The 17813-nt window shown below is 42.0% G+C and overlaps 1 protein-coding gene across 3 annotated transcripts in view; it reads left to right on the forward strand.

Moving 5' to 3' along the window:
- Positions 1-17813, forward strand: part of ICA1L (islet cell autoantigen 1 like) — a 59622-nt gene that overhangs the window by 21646 nt on the left and 20163 nt on the right. For all 3 annotated transcript variants that reach the window (XM_075180131.1, XM_075180132.1, XM_075180133.1), the window contains exons 10-11: positions 4553-4786; positions 15388-15477. In XM_075180131.1, the coding sequence (XP_075036232.1) occupies positions 4553-4786; positions 15388-15477 (324 nt within the window). The remainder of the gene's footprint in view (positions 1-4552; positions 4787-15387; positions 15478-17813) is intronic.

Consider the following 17813-nt stretch of genomic DNA (forward strand, 5'->3'; position numbering starts at 1 on the left):
ACTATTTGCATGAAAATAACAAGGGTTAAAATCATAGTGAAATGTACAGTGTTCATATTTCTGGCTTTCATATTGGTGTAGTCTGGTGACTGTGCAGTAAGAGGAGGTTGTGCTGAATCAAGTTAATGGCAGTTAGGTTTCCTTTTTATTGACACATGGGAAGGATTCTAATTGAGCCTGTATATCCAGGGAACATTTTCCAGATATTTGTGAGATTGCATAAGAGCAAAACTCCTTCTTTCTTCCATTACTGGAAAGAGGCAATAAATTCATCCACTCAGGTTTCATCTTCTGCAGAAGAGTGTAGGCTGTGCCAGACAAGAACATGGTGGATTCAGGCGCTCTATTAGTAGTATTCGATTTCACAATTGCAGTTGGTAATTTAATCAGCATGGTTCTGAACATTCAAGAACCACAGTCTGCTGAGGAGAACATTACTTGTTTGTAAAATTAGTATGACCGTTATCCCTGTTGTTCCATTATTAGTGATATTGTTAAAGAGTAGTCCTTCCCTAGCAAGCTTTTCCAAGAATTGCAATGTGGACGCATTATTACATTATGGGGCTAGTAGACAGACACTTTTTGAAGAGTTTAGTGATATATATACATCACACCCAAAAGCAGGTCAGATTAGAAAAAAAGAGATAGGGAATTATGATCCAAAAGAGGCACAGATGAGAGGTATGAGAAACAGTTAAATGGTGTAACAAGAGCCAGGCTCTGGAAAACTAGAATACTCTTCTTGATGACTTGAAATTGGATTTGTATGGCCTGGGAATATACTGTGTAAGTTCTTTCATACCAGTCAGCCAAAGACTGTATCATTTCTACGTGACTATTTGTTTTTTTTTCCATTTTTTAAATTGCAAGAATTTTGCTAGCACTTCTGCAAAACCCCAATTCATCTTTGTATGATAATCCCTGTGTTTTCCTAGCTGGTGCTTAAATCTGTCCTCCAGCATGCCTGCGACCAATTCAAGCATTGTTACCTCCATTAAATCAAGCACCAGACCGATGGCAGGCATGGGAATCTGAAACCAAGCACTGCAACCACAGCCAACATTGGGGATATTAACTTTCTTCGGTCATTTTCCTGGAGATTCTAAACAAGAGCACTTTCATTATGAGAGTTAATCAATTTAAGAAAAAAGCAAAATATAAATCGAAGCCCATTTAATAGAAATAAGCATGCAGAGCATGTTTTCTATCACATCCTGTCCTCAAATTGATGTTGTTTTTTTTCTGTCCGTAGTATATATTTCTGTTCCTAAAATATGCTGTATGTAATATAGAAGGAAAATAGATTGACTTACAGCACATCTTGTACAGTATTTTAAATTGAACTAACTATGTCACCGATGTCTGCAACTGACAAAATGCTATACAGATTATTCTAATAAATTTGCAAATGAATAGGGAATTTGACATATCAAAAAATAATTGCGTTAGGAGTAACAGGAGAGGGCACTTGGGCACCCATGTAACATGAAAGGCCAACTTATTATTATGGTTCTTGTGACACAGGAGGACTTTTTAGGACTACTGTATAATAGGGGGATTGTGGTAGAGTTTATATGCATTCATTCATTGAAACAAAATATTAAGGTAACCCTTGTAAAATGAGCTTAGTCTAAGGGGGGGTATTCAATTGTTCGTCCGGACCTCAGAAAAACTCGCACTCTAAAACGAATACCGTTAATACGGTAATATTGCGCATAAATACCGTTCATATGGTAATTTACTCGCTGAATTTCACTGCGAGCTAAAATTCAGCGAGTAATTACCGTATTAACGGTAATAGTTTTAGAGCGCGAGTTTTTCTGAGGTCTGGATGAACAATTGAATTGCCCCCCAAGAGTATGTAATTATGGCAGTTGTACATCCGCCTGTATTATGTATTAGGTCAAGCTTCTCTGAGCAAGTGGGTATACAGAGAGCATTTTAAAAGTTAAGGATAATCATAGCGTTTCATTGATTGGAACTGCGTGGGAAAAGTTTTGCAGCCTTGCATAGCTTAGCTTCATTTTAGATTCCAAATACTTAGACTTAGGTTCACAACCTGTAAAATGTGTACCTTAAGGGGTACATTAGTCCATACTTGCCAACTCTCCCGGAATGTCCGGGAGACTCCCGCATTTCGCGTGAGTCTCACAGACTCCCGGGAGAGTGTGACAATCTCCCGCATCTGCCCACTTCCTAGTGAAGTGGGCAGAATTGGGCCCCGCCCCCTGCTGTAAAATGGCGCGTTTGTGTCATTACTTAACGGGGGCAGGTCCAAAATGACGCAAATTTTGGAGCCCCGCCCCCATCATGCCCACCTCCCCCGGCAGGCTCCCGGAAGCCAACTTTAGAAAGTTGGCAAGTATGCGTTTAGTCTGTTAAATATTTCTCAGAATAACATAATATTTATTACTAAATAGCAAAACAAATACAAAACTAACCAGAAGGGTTATTTTTTAAAGCATTTAAATGCAAAAGGAACTGAGACGTATAAGTTATCACATGAGGGTACATTTTAAAAAGGGAAGCCTTGCCTATTTTTTTTGCATACACAGCATGTTTTAATGTGTGTGTACCTTGGATGCCTCCTTCATAATGATTAAAAGTCTCTATTACACTTGCCGAGCATGTGATAAACACAGCTCAAATTATTGTATCAAGAAGGCGTGAAAAGTATCTGCACTTATAATAGCCATTTAAGAATTAGAAGAATCCATTTTTTAGTGATTGTTTGTCCAGGCATCAGAAACGAGACAAGTAAGAAGATAAAATGTCAGTGATAAAGATTTCCAGTGATCGATACAGGAATGGAGATCCACATTATAAATTGATATAACCTCTGCAGGCTTGATTGAGCATTAGTGCATTGGTGTAATAGTCTCCCCGTGTATATATTAGCTACAGGAATCAGAACTTATCTGCACATGGCAGGTAGTGTAAACATTGGGATCATGTAACACTAGCACTGAGAAGCACTGTGTTTACCCTGTCTGTGTATTTTATCATTGCACTGATTTTGTCGTGATTATGTTTTGACTTAATATATGACCAATCACGATTACCAGCTGTTTGTGTTCTTAAATCTGATCTCTAATATTCATTCACTATAAGTTTTTGCCGGCGCCAAGGGTCCTTTCTTTATTAGTTTATCTAGGAGGGCTACAGCCCACCCCTCCCCCCTTCATTCCCAATAGGCAGCCAAATACCTATATACTGTTAGGAACCCCTCTAGCCGGTACAGCACAACCCGGAGTCTGCTCTGCCAGTCAGGTGTTCACTGGAGCCCCTAGTGGTGGGGACAGACTTGGCCGCAGACTAGCAGAGGGTCGTGAAGTGCGTACCGACTAGGGAGAACCCAGGAAAGCGGAGTAGAGTCCAGGCAGGGGTCGAGGGCCGGCAGCAGACAGGGAATCCAATACACAAGCCGGGGTCAAGGGTCACAGGCACGGTAGCTAGGTCCAGTTACAGGCAAGAAGGTCAGGGTCACGAGAAACACGAGCAAGGTCCAAATCCAGGCAAGGGGTCATACACGAGCAATCCAACATGATATCCAAAGGACAGAACAAGGCAGGAAGCAGGTTAGCACACTGGCAAGCAGGAATTATAACCGGCAGTGAGGCTACAGACCCCACTGCCCTAAATACTGGCTGCCACCAATCAAAGCCCAGATCTGTAAAGGCCCACAGGGGGTAGTAATCACTGGGCCAAGCCCCCTTCAACAATCAGCCCACAGGCTGCCTATTGCGCGCAACGGCCGGGCAGGAAGCGGAATTGACGTCCCGGGGAGCCAGAAGCGAGCCGCGGCGGCTGTGAGAACTGCCGCGGCTCGTGACATATACATAGAAAGCGCAGATTCCCAATCATCTGTATTTATATTTTACTCCGTAACCTGACTCTCAAAGGCTACAGAGGGCCTCATTCATTTCCACGCAAGTTTCATTTTAAAAAAGAGCATAAAACAAAGACTATGCCATGTCAGTCAGCACTTACACCTGCACTGTAGTGGGCGCAAATGATATGGCTGAAGTCAAACGGACTTGCGAAAAACTCAGGACTTGAATCGGCCGCATATCATCAGAGGGCTCTTACTGTACATGACAGACGTTAGTCCTCCCCTTTCCTCCCTCCTTCCGCCTCTAAAGTCATAGGCAATCGTAAGTATCATTTGCGTTCGGACATGAATTGCATGCAATTGCGTCCATTGGTGTAAGGTCCGTTTCTGAGCATGAGCAGAGCAGGTTTATAAAAGATACACTTTGCAAATGGGTGTAAGTACAACTATGTTTCAAACCCAGAATGTTCTTCGGGAAGATGTGTGGCTTAAAACATCAATAGTTGTCTGTCTAAGGATCCAGTTTGCAAGTCCAGCTTGAACATCCATATAATTGCTTTCATTTGTTTTCAGTTGATCTTCTGTTTGAAGGAATTGTGATATCCGTACAAATATCTGGTTACAGTCAGTACTGCCTATCGGGAATATCCTGGCAGGCATCAAATGGTCAGGAGAAGATATACTGTTGTGTTATATAAATAGAACTTCTTTTACTTACAGAACCAAAGCACCTGCTTTTGGACAGCACAGAAGTGGAGGATTTTGACCAGGAGTTCTCGTTCCTAAGTTTGCAGCCTCCAATGTCTCCAGAGTTTTCACAGGACGAACAAGATCTCTTTGGAAGCGCCGAATCACAAGATGTGAGCTCATGGGGAAAGCAGTCATCCAGTTTGTCAGGATTTCTCCCTTCACAGCTCCTTGACCTGGGACTTCAGTCTGTGGGAGGACTCAGCAGTAAGTGAATGTGTTACACTGTATCAGATTAATTAAGGTGTAATTAATTTGGAACTTCCTATACAATTAAAAATTATCCATATATTTTCTACTTAAAAATATAGACTCTAATATTGAAGTCTAATAGTAGGTTTCTGTTTTTGTATTTTTTTTTTAAAAGCATTTTCATGACAGTGGGCAGCGAAGGGTTTAATTCTTGTTATACAAGACTAATAATTGATTGAATTAGCCAAAGATAGAAAGAATCCTGCAAACCTTCCTGTAGCCATTTTTTGTAACGTTTTCTGCATTTCCATGATCTTTCAGCAGTGGCTACAACTGTGAGTTAATTCGGAGTATAGATTTTCTATGGATTACAGTCTATATATTAGGACTTTAGTATGATATAAGGCATGCAAATAATGATGCACCCTCTATATACACCATATATGTGCAGAGGAAAACACTGTGAATGTCTCTTTCTCTCTCTCTCTATACTGGTATTTAGATTTCAATAATATACAACCCTCTGAAAACACGACTTGTACATCCTTCTAGGACTGACATTTTAAATAAGTCGCTCGTTAGCGTCCTCTTACAATATCACTATATAGCTAGGTTTCTATAGGGTTACATGCGAGTTGATAGAAGAACGTTGCCCTGCATCAGGAGGATAATATAACAGAGAATAGGAAGATGCAGAAACAAAACATTTTTACTTTCAAGCAGAATGTATTACATGTACCTGTTGCTGGACTTAGCAGTCAAAAAATTGAATACACCTTCAAGTCAATGGTCCTGATTCATGCAGGCACGTATTCTCAGCGCAACCCACGTTCAGTATGATCCGCAGATATTTAGGCTTTGCATACACCCCTATTCAGCAAAGCACAGATCTCAAGATGTGTGTGCTTTTGAAATCGGGGGAAGGTCTGCTGTACCCTACTACACCGGATGCACAGGATGCATCCAATGCCTATGTGGATTATAAATTGCAAAAGAAAGCACAGGAAAATGTTAAAAAATCTTGTACTACTGTTACCTGATAATAATAAAGCATTAGTGTTAAAACAGTAAAAAAAAATTTTTATTCCCCCCAATGAAATACATTTATTAGAATGTTGTCAATGTCAATGTCTACTGTGAATAAAATACACTTTTACAGTTGTTTGTGATTGCAAACACATGTTATAGCATGCATCTGAGACTGTCATCACTAGTGATCAGGACTTAAACTAGCCCTTTAGCTGGAGCAAGAGCTACGGCAGAAAAACAAGTAACTTTCAGACACTCAGAACTTGATTCGGACGTGGCTGCGTGCACCCGAGTGCTCCCCTACTGTAAATTCACTGGCAAAACGCCCCTTCCCCTCCCAGTTCATTCCCTGAAATCGTAGGCTATAGTGTCCTTTGAGCTCGCGCGTGCACGGAACAGGACTGCTTTCAGTGGTGGAGGAGGTTCATTCTGATTGTCAGTGTGGAGGAATTAATACAGGCTGTGCATCCAGTACTTGATGTTCCTAAGGAGGCTGTTTCTGACACCGCAGAGCCTTCTCTCTTTTCATGGCGGACAAAGAAATCTTTGTCTTTCCACACTTCTTCCCAGTTGGAAGATTTGTTGGCTGAACCTTGGGCTTCCCCTGATCGGATGTTCCAGGTGTCTCGGCAGCTGCAGTAATGTTATCCCTTTCTTCCTGAGGTTCTTGCTAAATGGGAAGCGCCTCCAGGTGTGGATGCTCCTGTTGCAAGGTTAGCCAAAATGACTACTATCCCTCTTCCCAACTCAGCCACTCTTAAAGACGGTACAGACCGTAAGGTTGAGGCCGTCCTTAAGTCTATTTTCATGGCGGCCCTTGCATCTCTGCGGCCCACCTTAGCGTCGGCGTAAGTCAACAAGGCTGTAGAACGCTGGTCAGAACAGCTGTCTGAAGGTTTGTTGGCAGGGAGACTTTCCTCTGAACTGCTTCCATTGCTGGAGCAAATTTAGACGGCGACAGATTTTTTTGGAGAGGCGTCTCTGGATGTGGGACTGATTGGGGCATGTATATCTACCTCTGAGGTTTCGTCACGTAGAGCTCTCTGGCTTAAGTTCTGGGAGGCTGATGTTGAGTCTAAAAAGGCTCTTGAGACAATTCCTTTTTCTGGGAATGTTTGTTTGGCCCCCCCCATTATCAGTCAAGCAACGGGAGGTATGAGCACCTTTCTTCTTGCTCCCAAACAAAGAATGTCCAGGTTCCAGTCCTTTCGGTCTTCAGGCAGGTCTCGGGGGGGTCAATATTACTCAGCTCAATCCTCCAGAGGTCAGTCACCACCAGGGGTGGTTAGCGTTGGGCCTTGTCTGCTCGATGTCCTGCAGCTAAGCCTGCAGACAAGCAGTTCGCGTGACAGGCATTTTGCCCTTCCGCGGTCGCCACTGGTTGGAGCCCGTTTATTCTTATGCAGGGATAGGTGGTTTCAGTCTACCACGTATGCCTGGGTATCCAGGCATCCGTGTGGAGTTCTGGACCGGAGATAGAAGATAAATCTGCTCGGTCTTCCTCCCAGGCAGTTCTTTACCTCAGGGCTTCCCACATGTCCACAAAGAGACTGGCTTTACGAGAAGTGATCCAATTGCTCATTTCTTCCGGAAGGCACATTCAGATCCATTCTGAATCAAAAATCATTGAACACTTGTGTCAGAGTGCCCCAGTTCAAGATGGAGTCATTGCGGTCGGTCATTCACAGCATGGAAGTGGGAGAGTTCATTGTGGCTCTGGACATTAAGGATGTCTATCTCCATGCTCCCATCTGGGAGGGTCATCAGTCCCTCTTGAAGTTTGCGGTTTGGACAGTGCACTTACAATTTCAGGCTCATCCCTTTGGTCTGGCCACGGCACTGCGGGTCTTCACCAAGATCATGGCAGTCATGGCTGCTATGCTAAGGTCCAAGGGGCTTACAATCATCCCTTACCTGGACAATCTTCTTTTAAAAGCTGAGTCTCCAGAGGTACCTCAGTCTCATATCCAAGTAGTGATCCAGACATTAGGATCCCATGGTTGGATTCGCCACTTCAAAAAGTCCAAGTTGATCCCATCCCAGCGGATGATCTTGTTGGGACTTTTATTCGACACCTGACAACAGCAGATGTTCTTACCTACGGGCAAGATTCTAGCCTTGCGGAAGATTGTGAAATCTCTGGCGGCAAAAATAGATCTCTATGCATTTCGGCATGAGAGTTCTGGCCAAGATTCTAGTGACTTTTGAGGTGGTTCAGTTTGTTCAGTTTCATGCACAGGAGTTTCAGTTGGAACTTCTGTCGAAATGGAACAAATCCCATCTGAATCTGTTGGGCCAGGTATTTCGCCTCTCTCCGCATGTGCATCAGTCGCTTCTTTGGTGGTTTCAGAAACAAAATATCTGCAGGGGTCATCCGTTCTTCATCTGGGATTGAACCATGATCACAACAGACACCAGCCTTTGTGGTTGGAGGGCAGTCTGTCTTTATGCTCGCTTTCAGGGTCTTTGGACTCTGAAGGAATCCAAGCTTCCAATCAATGTATTGGAACTGTGGGCAGTGTTCTTTGCTCTTATAATATTTGCTGTAGGGAAGGATAGTGAAGATTCAGTCGGACAATGCCACATCGGTGGCATACCTCAATCACCAGGGCGGCACAAAGAGTCCCTTAGCCATGCGAGAGGCGCCCAAGATCTTTCAGTGGGTTGAAGCCCACATTACGACAGTCGTGACAATCTGTTTTCTGGGAGTAGAAAAATGGGAAGCTAATTTCCTAAGCAGGCAGACTCTGCATCCAGGTTAATGGTCCCTCCCTCCAGAGGTGTTTCACGTTGGTGGACAGGTGGTGTCAGCTGGATGTTGACATGATGGCATCTCTGTTGAACCACAAGGTCTTCCTCTGCTGCTCCTGCGCAAAAGATCCCTTGGATGTCTCTGTAGACGCCATGTCTGTTCCTTGGAGGTACCTCTTAGTGTACCTTTTCCCTGCGGTAGCCATGCTTCCACAGGTGTTTAAAGCCCTTCTAGTAGCGCCGGATTGGTCTCTGAGGGCCTGGTACACAGACGTGCTCTCCATGGCCTGAGGGCAGTCGTTGCGTCTGTCGATATGCCCAGACCTATTAACTCAAGGGCCTTTTGTTGTGGCTGTTCAAGCCATGATCCTGTGAGCTAAAGGTTTTTAAGAACATGTGGTACAAGTCATGCTGGGCTCGTAAACAGTGTTCAGCAAAAATCTATTATCAAATCTGGAGGATGTATATTGTCTCATGTGAAAAGGGGTATCCTACCTCTTCTTTTCGTTTATCCAGGTTACTTATGTTCTTGCATGATAGGCTGGACACGCCTTTGTACCTTAATTCTCTTAAAGGTCAGGTGTCAGACCTTTTCGGTCTTCTTTCAAAGAAGACTCGCTGTCATGCCTGATGTGCACACTTTCATTCAGGGGGTGCTCCATGTGCAACCTCCATATGTTCCTCTGGTAGCACCATGTGGTTTAAATTTGGTGTTGAATGCTTTACATTATCTGCCTTTTGAACCCTTGAATACAGTGGAATTCAAATTTTTGACCTTTGAAGACGGTCTTCCTTTTGGCCATATCTACGGCAAGAAGAATTTCAGAGCTTGCTGCTTTATCATCCAAGTCCCCTCTTTTTGTTTTTCATGAGGACAGGGCAGTTCTTCGAACCAAGCCTACTTTCCTCCCTAAAGTGGTGTCTAGATTTCATTTAAATCAAGACATTGTCATTCCTGCCCTAAGTCTAGGTTCTCCGAAGACAAAGCTTCTATTCGTTCGCTCGATCTCGTCCGAGCCTTGCACATTTATGTGCGTGGACTCCGGATGTGCGCAAGACTGAGGATATTTTGATTTTCTATGAGGCACACAAGAGTTTGGCCAGCTTCCAAGGTGACTATTGAAGGTGGATTACAGCTGTTATCTGTCAGGCTTATTGTGGGGCTGGGCAGCCTGTTCCTTATAATCTTTGGGTGCACTCTTCAAGGTCTGTGAATGTTTCCTGGGCAGCCTGGCATGGTGCCCTTTAGTGAACAGCTGTGTCGGGCGGCCATGTGGTCTTCTGTACACACATTCACTCGGTTTTTTACAAGTTTCATGTGTTTGCATCCAAGGATGCAAGTTTTGAAAGAAAGGTACTTTGTGCCTTTTCTTCTGAGCATTCCCTCCCTTGATGCGGCTTTGGGATATCCCCGATGTCCCCCAAAGAAGGATAGAGAAAATAGGATTTCTATACTTACGTTAAATCCGTTTCTCTTAGTCCATTGGGGAACACCAGGCGCCCACCCTTAATGCTCTGGTTTCTCCTACTGTTTCACATGTCTTGTTTTTGAGAGAATGTTGTTTTTTCTCTTCTCCTGTTTTCTCTCTGTCTCCGCCTTCTGTGGGCTTGGTTAAACATAAACTGCCTATACAGATAGTGGGGTATACAGAGGGAGGAGTTGGGGCTTAGTCAACTGAAGTTTTAAAGTGCTAGATCGCCCTGTCCCTACTCTATACCCCTAATGTCCCCGGTGTTCTCCAATGGTCCAAGAGAAATCTTATTTTCCCAAATAATTTTATTGGAAACCCCCCACCCCAGTAATATTCAACAAATTATGTGTTCGTCATCTATTTTTGGGTTGTCCCAATAATGTACCTCATAAAATTATTCCAATGGTCCGTGGTTGTACCAAATAACAAAATACCTAGTAAAATTATTCCCAGCTTGGAAAAAAAAAATTATGTTCTTCAAGCTTGTTAAACCAAAATAATCCACTGGAAAATGCTTGGCAAAAGAAGAAAAAAACATTACAACTGACGTACTCTAGTTCCTGACTGGAGCAGTCAGCATATAATGAAAGAATTACAGCTGCTAGGTCATTTTATGAGCTGGTACTTTCCGAAACTGTCGGAGTAGAAAGCCCCAGATTATAAATAGACCTAGCGGCTGATGTTTTTTCATTATGTCACAAGAGTTCCTACAGTCAGGAGCTATTTTGCATAGTTTGTAATGGTTTCTTTTTTTGCCAAGGATGTTCCAGTGGATTATTTTGGTTCCTGCAACTGATCATGTTTTGTCCCAGTGAAATGCTTGTTGAAATTAAACTGCCCTATTGCCTCAAATGTTCAAATAAAACACCTACATATTTATTTTACACTCTGCATGTAATACACTTTCTTTGTATTTAGGAAAACTGATGACTGGTGGTAATTGGCAGGTTTGCTTAGGTTACTACAAGGTGATGATACTAGCAGTGCCAATTAGTCTGCCAGACAGCCTTGCTTCCACTTTCTGGTCTCTTAAAGTGACAGCGATCATTGGCAAAATGTAGAAGTGTCTTTGATCCACAGCTCTTGCTCTGGGCATCGCCCATGGAGGGTTTGGCGCTTATGGTTTTTACTTGCGCTATTGGCAAGTAGGACTAAGAAAGCCTTTAAGCTTTACAGGCCTGGGAATTTGTATTCATTGTGTTTTAATTTGTGTTTGTTATGTAGGGCCTGCAAATAGTTCTCTTTCTATTTAATCAGAATATCAAAAAGAACAAGTTTTTGTTTGGGGTCAATGCGGATTGGGTAGGATGTAATACAGGAAACTAACACTGGGAGACATTACTACTTTAAGGCCTTGATTTAGATTTAAAAGAATAATAGTATACAATTGTGTATAATATGCAGTTTGTCTATACTAATTGTAGACCTGCTCAGATGCAGTACAGTGAACCAATGCAGTAAATAGACATCTGAGCACAATTTTAGATTATGTAACCATCTTTTAGCCTTGTTACTGTTAATGACCTACAAGTCCTAATGTGTCATGAAACCTGCTGAAGAGGCACAGGTTGCCCAAGCTACTTTTATACTTTTAATTAGTTTGTGGTGTTCTGTGGCATAGAGGGCCAGGAAGTTTCAGGAGAGGGTGAGTCCAATTTAGGTTGCTGTATTTGTTATTAAAGACACAAGAGATATAAAAATAGACATACTTCATGGCTGCATTTCATTTCTTTCACTTGCATGCAGTATATCTGATATAATTGTCCTGCTTGAATACGTAGGGCATTATCCAATATGTAGTCAAGCAAGAAAATGAACACTCTCTCCTCCCACCTTACAATAGGTACTCTTTAATGGCAAATCTGACATCCCGAGCGGAAACCCTTGTAATTACATAAAACACATCTGATGTGCACCTCATTGGCGAATCTCACTTGATGCATACTGTAAAACTGCCCGGCACACATGAAGGTACATGCCTACTCTCTGCTCAGAGGCAGAAGAATCTGAAGAAGCGCACTATTCAAAAGTTAAATGCCCCATCAAATTCCTGTTTTTATATCCTAAAATACTGCTTGGTAAAGCCTCATGTACGGCTTACATAATCATGAGAGCAAGGGGACATCAGAACTGTCTTTATTACACGTGTCATTTTTGAAAAGTTTTTTACATTGACCAAAGTGTGCATAGAGATGTGCTTCTCTGCTAAGGTACAGCTGGAAGACATAAAATGTGTCCCATTAAAAGTATAGACTGAGACTCTGTCTTTCATAGCTCAGAGCTGTGGCAAAAGCCAAATCCTCTTGCAGTGTGTACATAGCCATATGCCCTTCAGAACATCAAGGAACTCCTCTAAAATGCTCTCGTTCCACCACTATTTAGAAAATATTGTTTCTGCAGTGCTGCCCAAAACTAGGTGCATCAGTGTGTATACTTTATTCTTAGCAGCAGGGGCAGATTGGGAATTTAAAGTGGCCCTGGAAAAAATTATTGAAGTGGCCTCATGTGGACGGGTCCAAATCAACTGTGGGTGGGGCCAACACAAAAGTAGGCGGGCTTTAAAACTACTAGAATTCGGTTGTAGTAACACTTAGGAAAACCTATATGTGATGACTTAAGACACAGTGGGTCATTTCTAAAGCAAAGCAGGGAAAAAGCTGCCAGTCCTGTGCTATAAAAATACATGAAATCTTTTACATTATCTGAGACTGATTTATGCCTCTGTGCTCAAACTTATTTTAGTTGCCTACTAACACATCCTTCCAAAATTCCCTTCATAGAAACATATCTGACTTTGTTTAATAAGTTTAACTATTACGAAACATGTTGGCAGAATCCTATTTGATCAGTCTGCCAGAGCAGCATATGAGCACCTCACCGCACTGTTGCATCTTTCCCTGACATCATGAGCTGTAACTACCAGCCAAATCTCTCTCTTTAATATTTAAAAATGTGTACTGTGTGTTTCAAAAAATGCATCAAAAATAATCCTTATAATAAATGGCTATCAAGTGCGATCACCAGAAAAGTAAAATGCTTCAAGCATCTGCAAGAAAACACTTCTTCGGTAACAATTATGTATAAGCCCTAAATGTGCCCTGTGATTGGTGGTGTTTTGATTTGATAACGGTGCAGGGAGGGTTGGCAGACAATGGCATAAGTGAAGGGGAGAGCTATTCCAAGGGTTTGCTGGTGATATAGTAAGTTTAAAGGAGGCAGGACTAATTATATTGTCAGTACAATGGGGGCTGGCCATATGTTCAGCAAAGTGATCTGAGAATGGGACCAATGCAAGGTAGAAGGAGGCAATGGAATCAAGGCGAGAACCACTAAAGTATCGCTAGAGCTGGAATAAGGCTCCGGGGGGCCCGGGGCACTTAAGACAGGGGGGGTTATTATATATGACAAATAAACAGGCAAAACTGTGTGCACTACTGTTAGGTACACGCAGCTTTGCCTTCACAAGTAGTACAGTGTGAAGCGGGGCATACCTCCCAACTGTCCTTTCAGTAGGACCAAATCCTAAGCGAGACGGTCACCGAAATTCTGGACTGTCCCACCAGATTCAGGACAGTTGGCAGACTGTCCTCCTCTCTCCTACCTGTTCTTGTCACTGTCACCACCTGTGGCTGTTGGATCATTTGCTGCTTGTCTGGATTCTGGAATGTTGGCGGCCCTACATGGAAAAAAAAAATGGATACACGAAATTTAGAAAACTCCAACCATCCCTGGCATTTAATCAATAGCACCCACATTTAATAATTAGGCCTGTTTCCCTCCCTCCAAACAGCCCCAGCAATAAATTAATAGCATTTACATTTAATATAACCATTTTCCAAAAACATCACGGCATTACATAATTAATATTCACATTTAAATAATAAATAGCTCTCCTTCCCAAACTCAGCCCTACATTCAATTAATAGCCCCAAACCATCCCAGCATTAAATTAAAGGTCCCTTCACTCCATATTAATTTAATAGGCCCAGTATTAAATGAAATTATCCCACCAATAAATTAAATTGCCCCACCATCACCCCACAAATATTAGCACCCATTAAATAATTAGCCCCAACATAAACTCCGCCATTAAATTAATACCCTATCTCCCACCCATGAACTATTAAGGCAGCCCCCTCCCTTCCCTCTTATCACATAATATATTAAGACCCTCCCATTCCAACCTTTAGCAGCCCCCACTCCTATCCTAAACACCCTGTAGCAGCCCCCACTCCTATCCTACATACCCTTTAGCAGCCCCAACTCCTATCCTAAACACCCTTTAGTAGCCCCCCTCCTCTACTACATACTCTTTAGTAGCCCACACACACACACACTTTAGCAGAGTTACACACACACACTTTAGCAGAGACGCACACTTTAGCAGTGACACACACACACACTTTAGCAGAGAGAGACACATACACACTTTATAGCAGAGACACACACTTTAGCAGTAACACACACACACACACTTTAGCAGAGAGACACATTTTAGCAGAGAGAGAGACACATACACACTTTATAGCAGAGACACACACACTTTAGCAGTGACACACACTTTAGCAGAGAGAGAGACAGACAGACACACACACACACACACACACACACGCACACACACACACTTTATAGCAGAGACATACACTTACCTTGTTCCTTCTGCAGACTCCCCTCACTGCACACATGGGACGGCAGCTGTCATGTGACACGTCCCATGTGACCTGTGTAGGAGACTGCAGCCACAGAGGGGGGGAGAGGGGAGAGACCATTCTCCGCGGCCACATTAATGTAGGTGGCTGGTCCCGGAGGAGGGGCAAGCTACCTAGTACCACACTGCCTTTCCCCCTCCCCCGCCGTTCGGGGGGGGGGGGGGGGGGGGGGCGCGCTACACATCATTTTTTTTTATTTTATTTTTTTATTTATTTTAAAATAAACTCCTAAAAAGACACTAGTCGGCCTCCTGAGGTCGTCGGCATCCTGGGGTTTTTCCCGGTAGGTTACATTGCCAATCCGCCGCTGCTTAGCAGGAACGCTCTCACTCTGCTTAACTCATTTCATAGCTGGTGAAAATCTCTGCTCCTCTGCAAATGCCTGTGCAAGGAGAGGTGCAGATGATTTTGCACTGCATCTCCCATTTTGTAAATAAAGTCCTGTGAGTCTACTGTGGATAATAAATATATTACGCCCATAATCCAAATCCATGTAAATGATGCAAACAAGAAACCAAATCTATGACTATAATTAGTATTTGACAAATTTATGATTTGAATGCACATTTAATAACCTTCTCATATTTAGAGAAGCCTGTAGCAGATAATAATTTTCCACTACATTTATTCTGAATGAAATGTTACTCTATATTAGGCTGGACAATGCAAGGTCTGACTTCAGGTGGCAATAAGTCTGACAGCCAGAACTGTTCTCTGAAGAAATCGCCTGACCTACCAGCCAACAGTAAGTAAAAATGTATTTATATTTAAGAGCTGAGATGCCAAAGACTTTTTGTATGACATCATTATTGCTAACCTTTATATTATATAGCGCCAGCATATTCTGCAGATCTTTGTAGAGAATATTTAAATTATTCACATCAATCCCTGCCCCCGTTATTCTAAATTCTCTAGCACACAAAACACACACGCTAAGGTCAATTTTGTCGAAACCCAATTAACTTACCAGTTTATATTTTGGATCATGGGAGGAAAATGTAGCACCTGGAGGAAACTCATGCGAACAGAGGAAAACATACTGTGCCACCCAAGGATTAGAACAGAATCTAATCGACAAATATGTCACAACATATTAAAAACACTGATCTAAGAATCTACAGCTAGTCTACAATCCTGTAGTCTGTTTAATACTAATACCAATTCTAAATGGCTGCCTAGCTGAACTCCAAGGGTGAATGAGTGCCAGTTGTCTGAGATTAAATCCTGAGGCTCTTATGATAGGAACCCACTTCAAATAACAAGATCAAGCTGGGCCAACCAACTGGACTTAAGCTTGGGGGTCCAGAGTTGCAAAATTCTGATCATGTGTGAAACATTGGAGTTGTACTTGACTATGGCTTGACATTTAAAACTTCAGGTTTCAACCATTATCAAATCTTTATTCTCTCGTATGAAGAACATAGCCAGAATTAAGCATTTCATTCACTCAAAAGATCTTCATGCATTCATACATGAATTTGTGTCCTCATGCTTGGAATACTGCAATGCATTCTACTTGGGTCTCCTAGAAAAAGAACTGCACCGCTTGCCACTGGTACAAAATGCAGCAACCAGGCTGTTATCCAACCAGTACCGTTCACGCCATATATCATCTGTTATTCATTCCCTTCCCTTTCTGCCTGTATAATGGCGACTCTGTTTCAAGATTTTACTTATTGAAATGCAAAGCCCTACATAACCAGAGTGCTGAGTACTTTAAGCACTTTCTCATTCCCTATACTCCCACTTGCTCTCTTAGATCGACAGATGAAGGAATACTAACAGTTCCTATAAGCTCCCATACTTCATTTGGGGCACGAACTTTTGCCTTTGTGGCTCCTGCTGTCTGAAACCCGCTCCCTCATACAGTCTACGAGTAACTTAAGTATTTAGTCTGTTTTTGAAGATTTTGATTAACTGTTTATTCAAGCATTTCATTAATGTCCCTTATTTTTCTAAAAAGCCAAATTCTTGGCTCTTTTCTGTAATTTATTCATCCTTTATATTTTTATTTTGTTTCTTGTGGTTTGTTTTTTGAATAGTGTTTTGGGTCCTATTGGGAGAAAAGAGTTATATTAATATTATTATTAATTATAATAATAATAATGATGAAATAAGATAAATCTATTTCCTTTCAGTTGTTGTTCAGATCAGTTCTCTCGTTAAAGTAGATAAGGGAGGATGCATATATTTTAGAGGCTTCATACCACGGGGCTCTACAAAACAGATACTCTCCAATGCCCCCTGCAACAATGTAATGTTAGAGGGAAAACTGGTGAAGATTAGTGCTTGTATAGCCCTGGTTTTGTGCAATATACTTCATTCCACATCTTATGTACTACAGATGCCATGCCAGACTGAAACTGATGGTTGGTATCTAGGCATATCAGCATGGACATTGATGACTAGACTCACAATTTATAGGTGTTTAGTAAAATAATGAAATAAAAAAAAAATAATAAAAAATAAATATATATATATATATATATATATATATATATATATATATATATATATATATATAGCATTTTATTTCTAGTTTATTTATATGTCTATGTAGAAGAACTGTTTGTCTGTGATAAGTTCTATGGATATATTAGATTAGGTCATAGTTGGAGAACAAAAATAAACAGTTTTGTTCAGACCAGTTCAAGGTTACTACTTATGCAGTTATAACCGGTTCTGACTGCTTTGTTTACTAGGTGGAATCACAGTCTCGTTATTTAATAGACATACCTCGTATGTATAGCTGAATCCGGCTCCCTCCCTTGTCCCCTCTTCCGTGCTGCGCTCGCAGTGAATGTGGGGCATGACGTCATCACACCCCAATAATTTTTTAAGTCGTACTACTGCACTTAACACTTTCCTTCCAAATTTGGCATCTGCTGAAGCTTGGACATTAATCCACTAGTGTTTAGTGAAAGTATGTTTGGAGGACTAGTGTGGCCTTGTATAACTCCTCCATAGAGGCAGATTCCTTCTCTGCCTATGAAGTCGCCACAGATTTTATCCATCTTGCCACCAATGCCCTAGAGGCTGGTTTACCCTTCTCATTGCCACTAATTAAAAACAAATAACTGC

The sequence above is a fragment of the Mixophyes fleayi genome, chromosome 7, assembly GCF_038048845.1.
Source record: "Mixophyes fleayi isolate aMixFle1 chromosome 7, aMixFle1.hap1, whole genome shotgun sequence".
NCBI lineage: Eukaryota > Metazoa > Chordata > Amphibia > Anura > Limnodynastidae > Mixophyes > Mixophyes fleayi.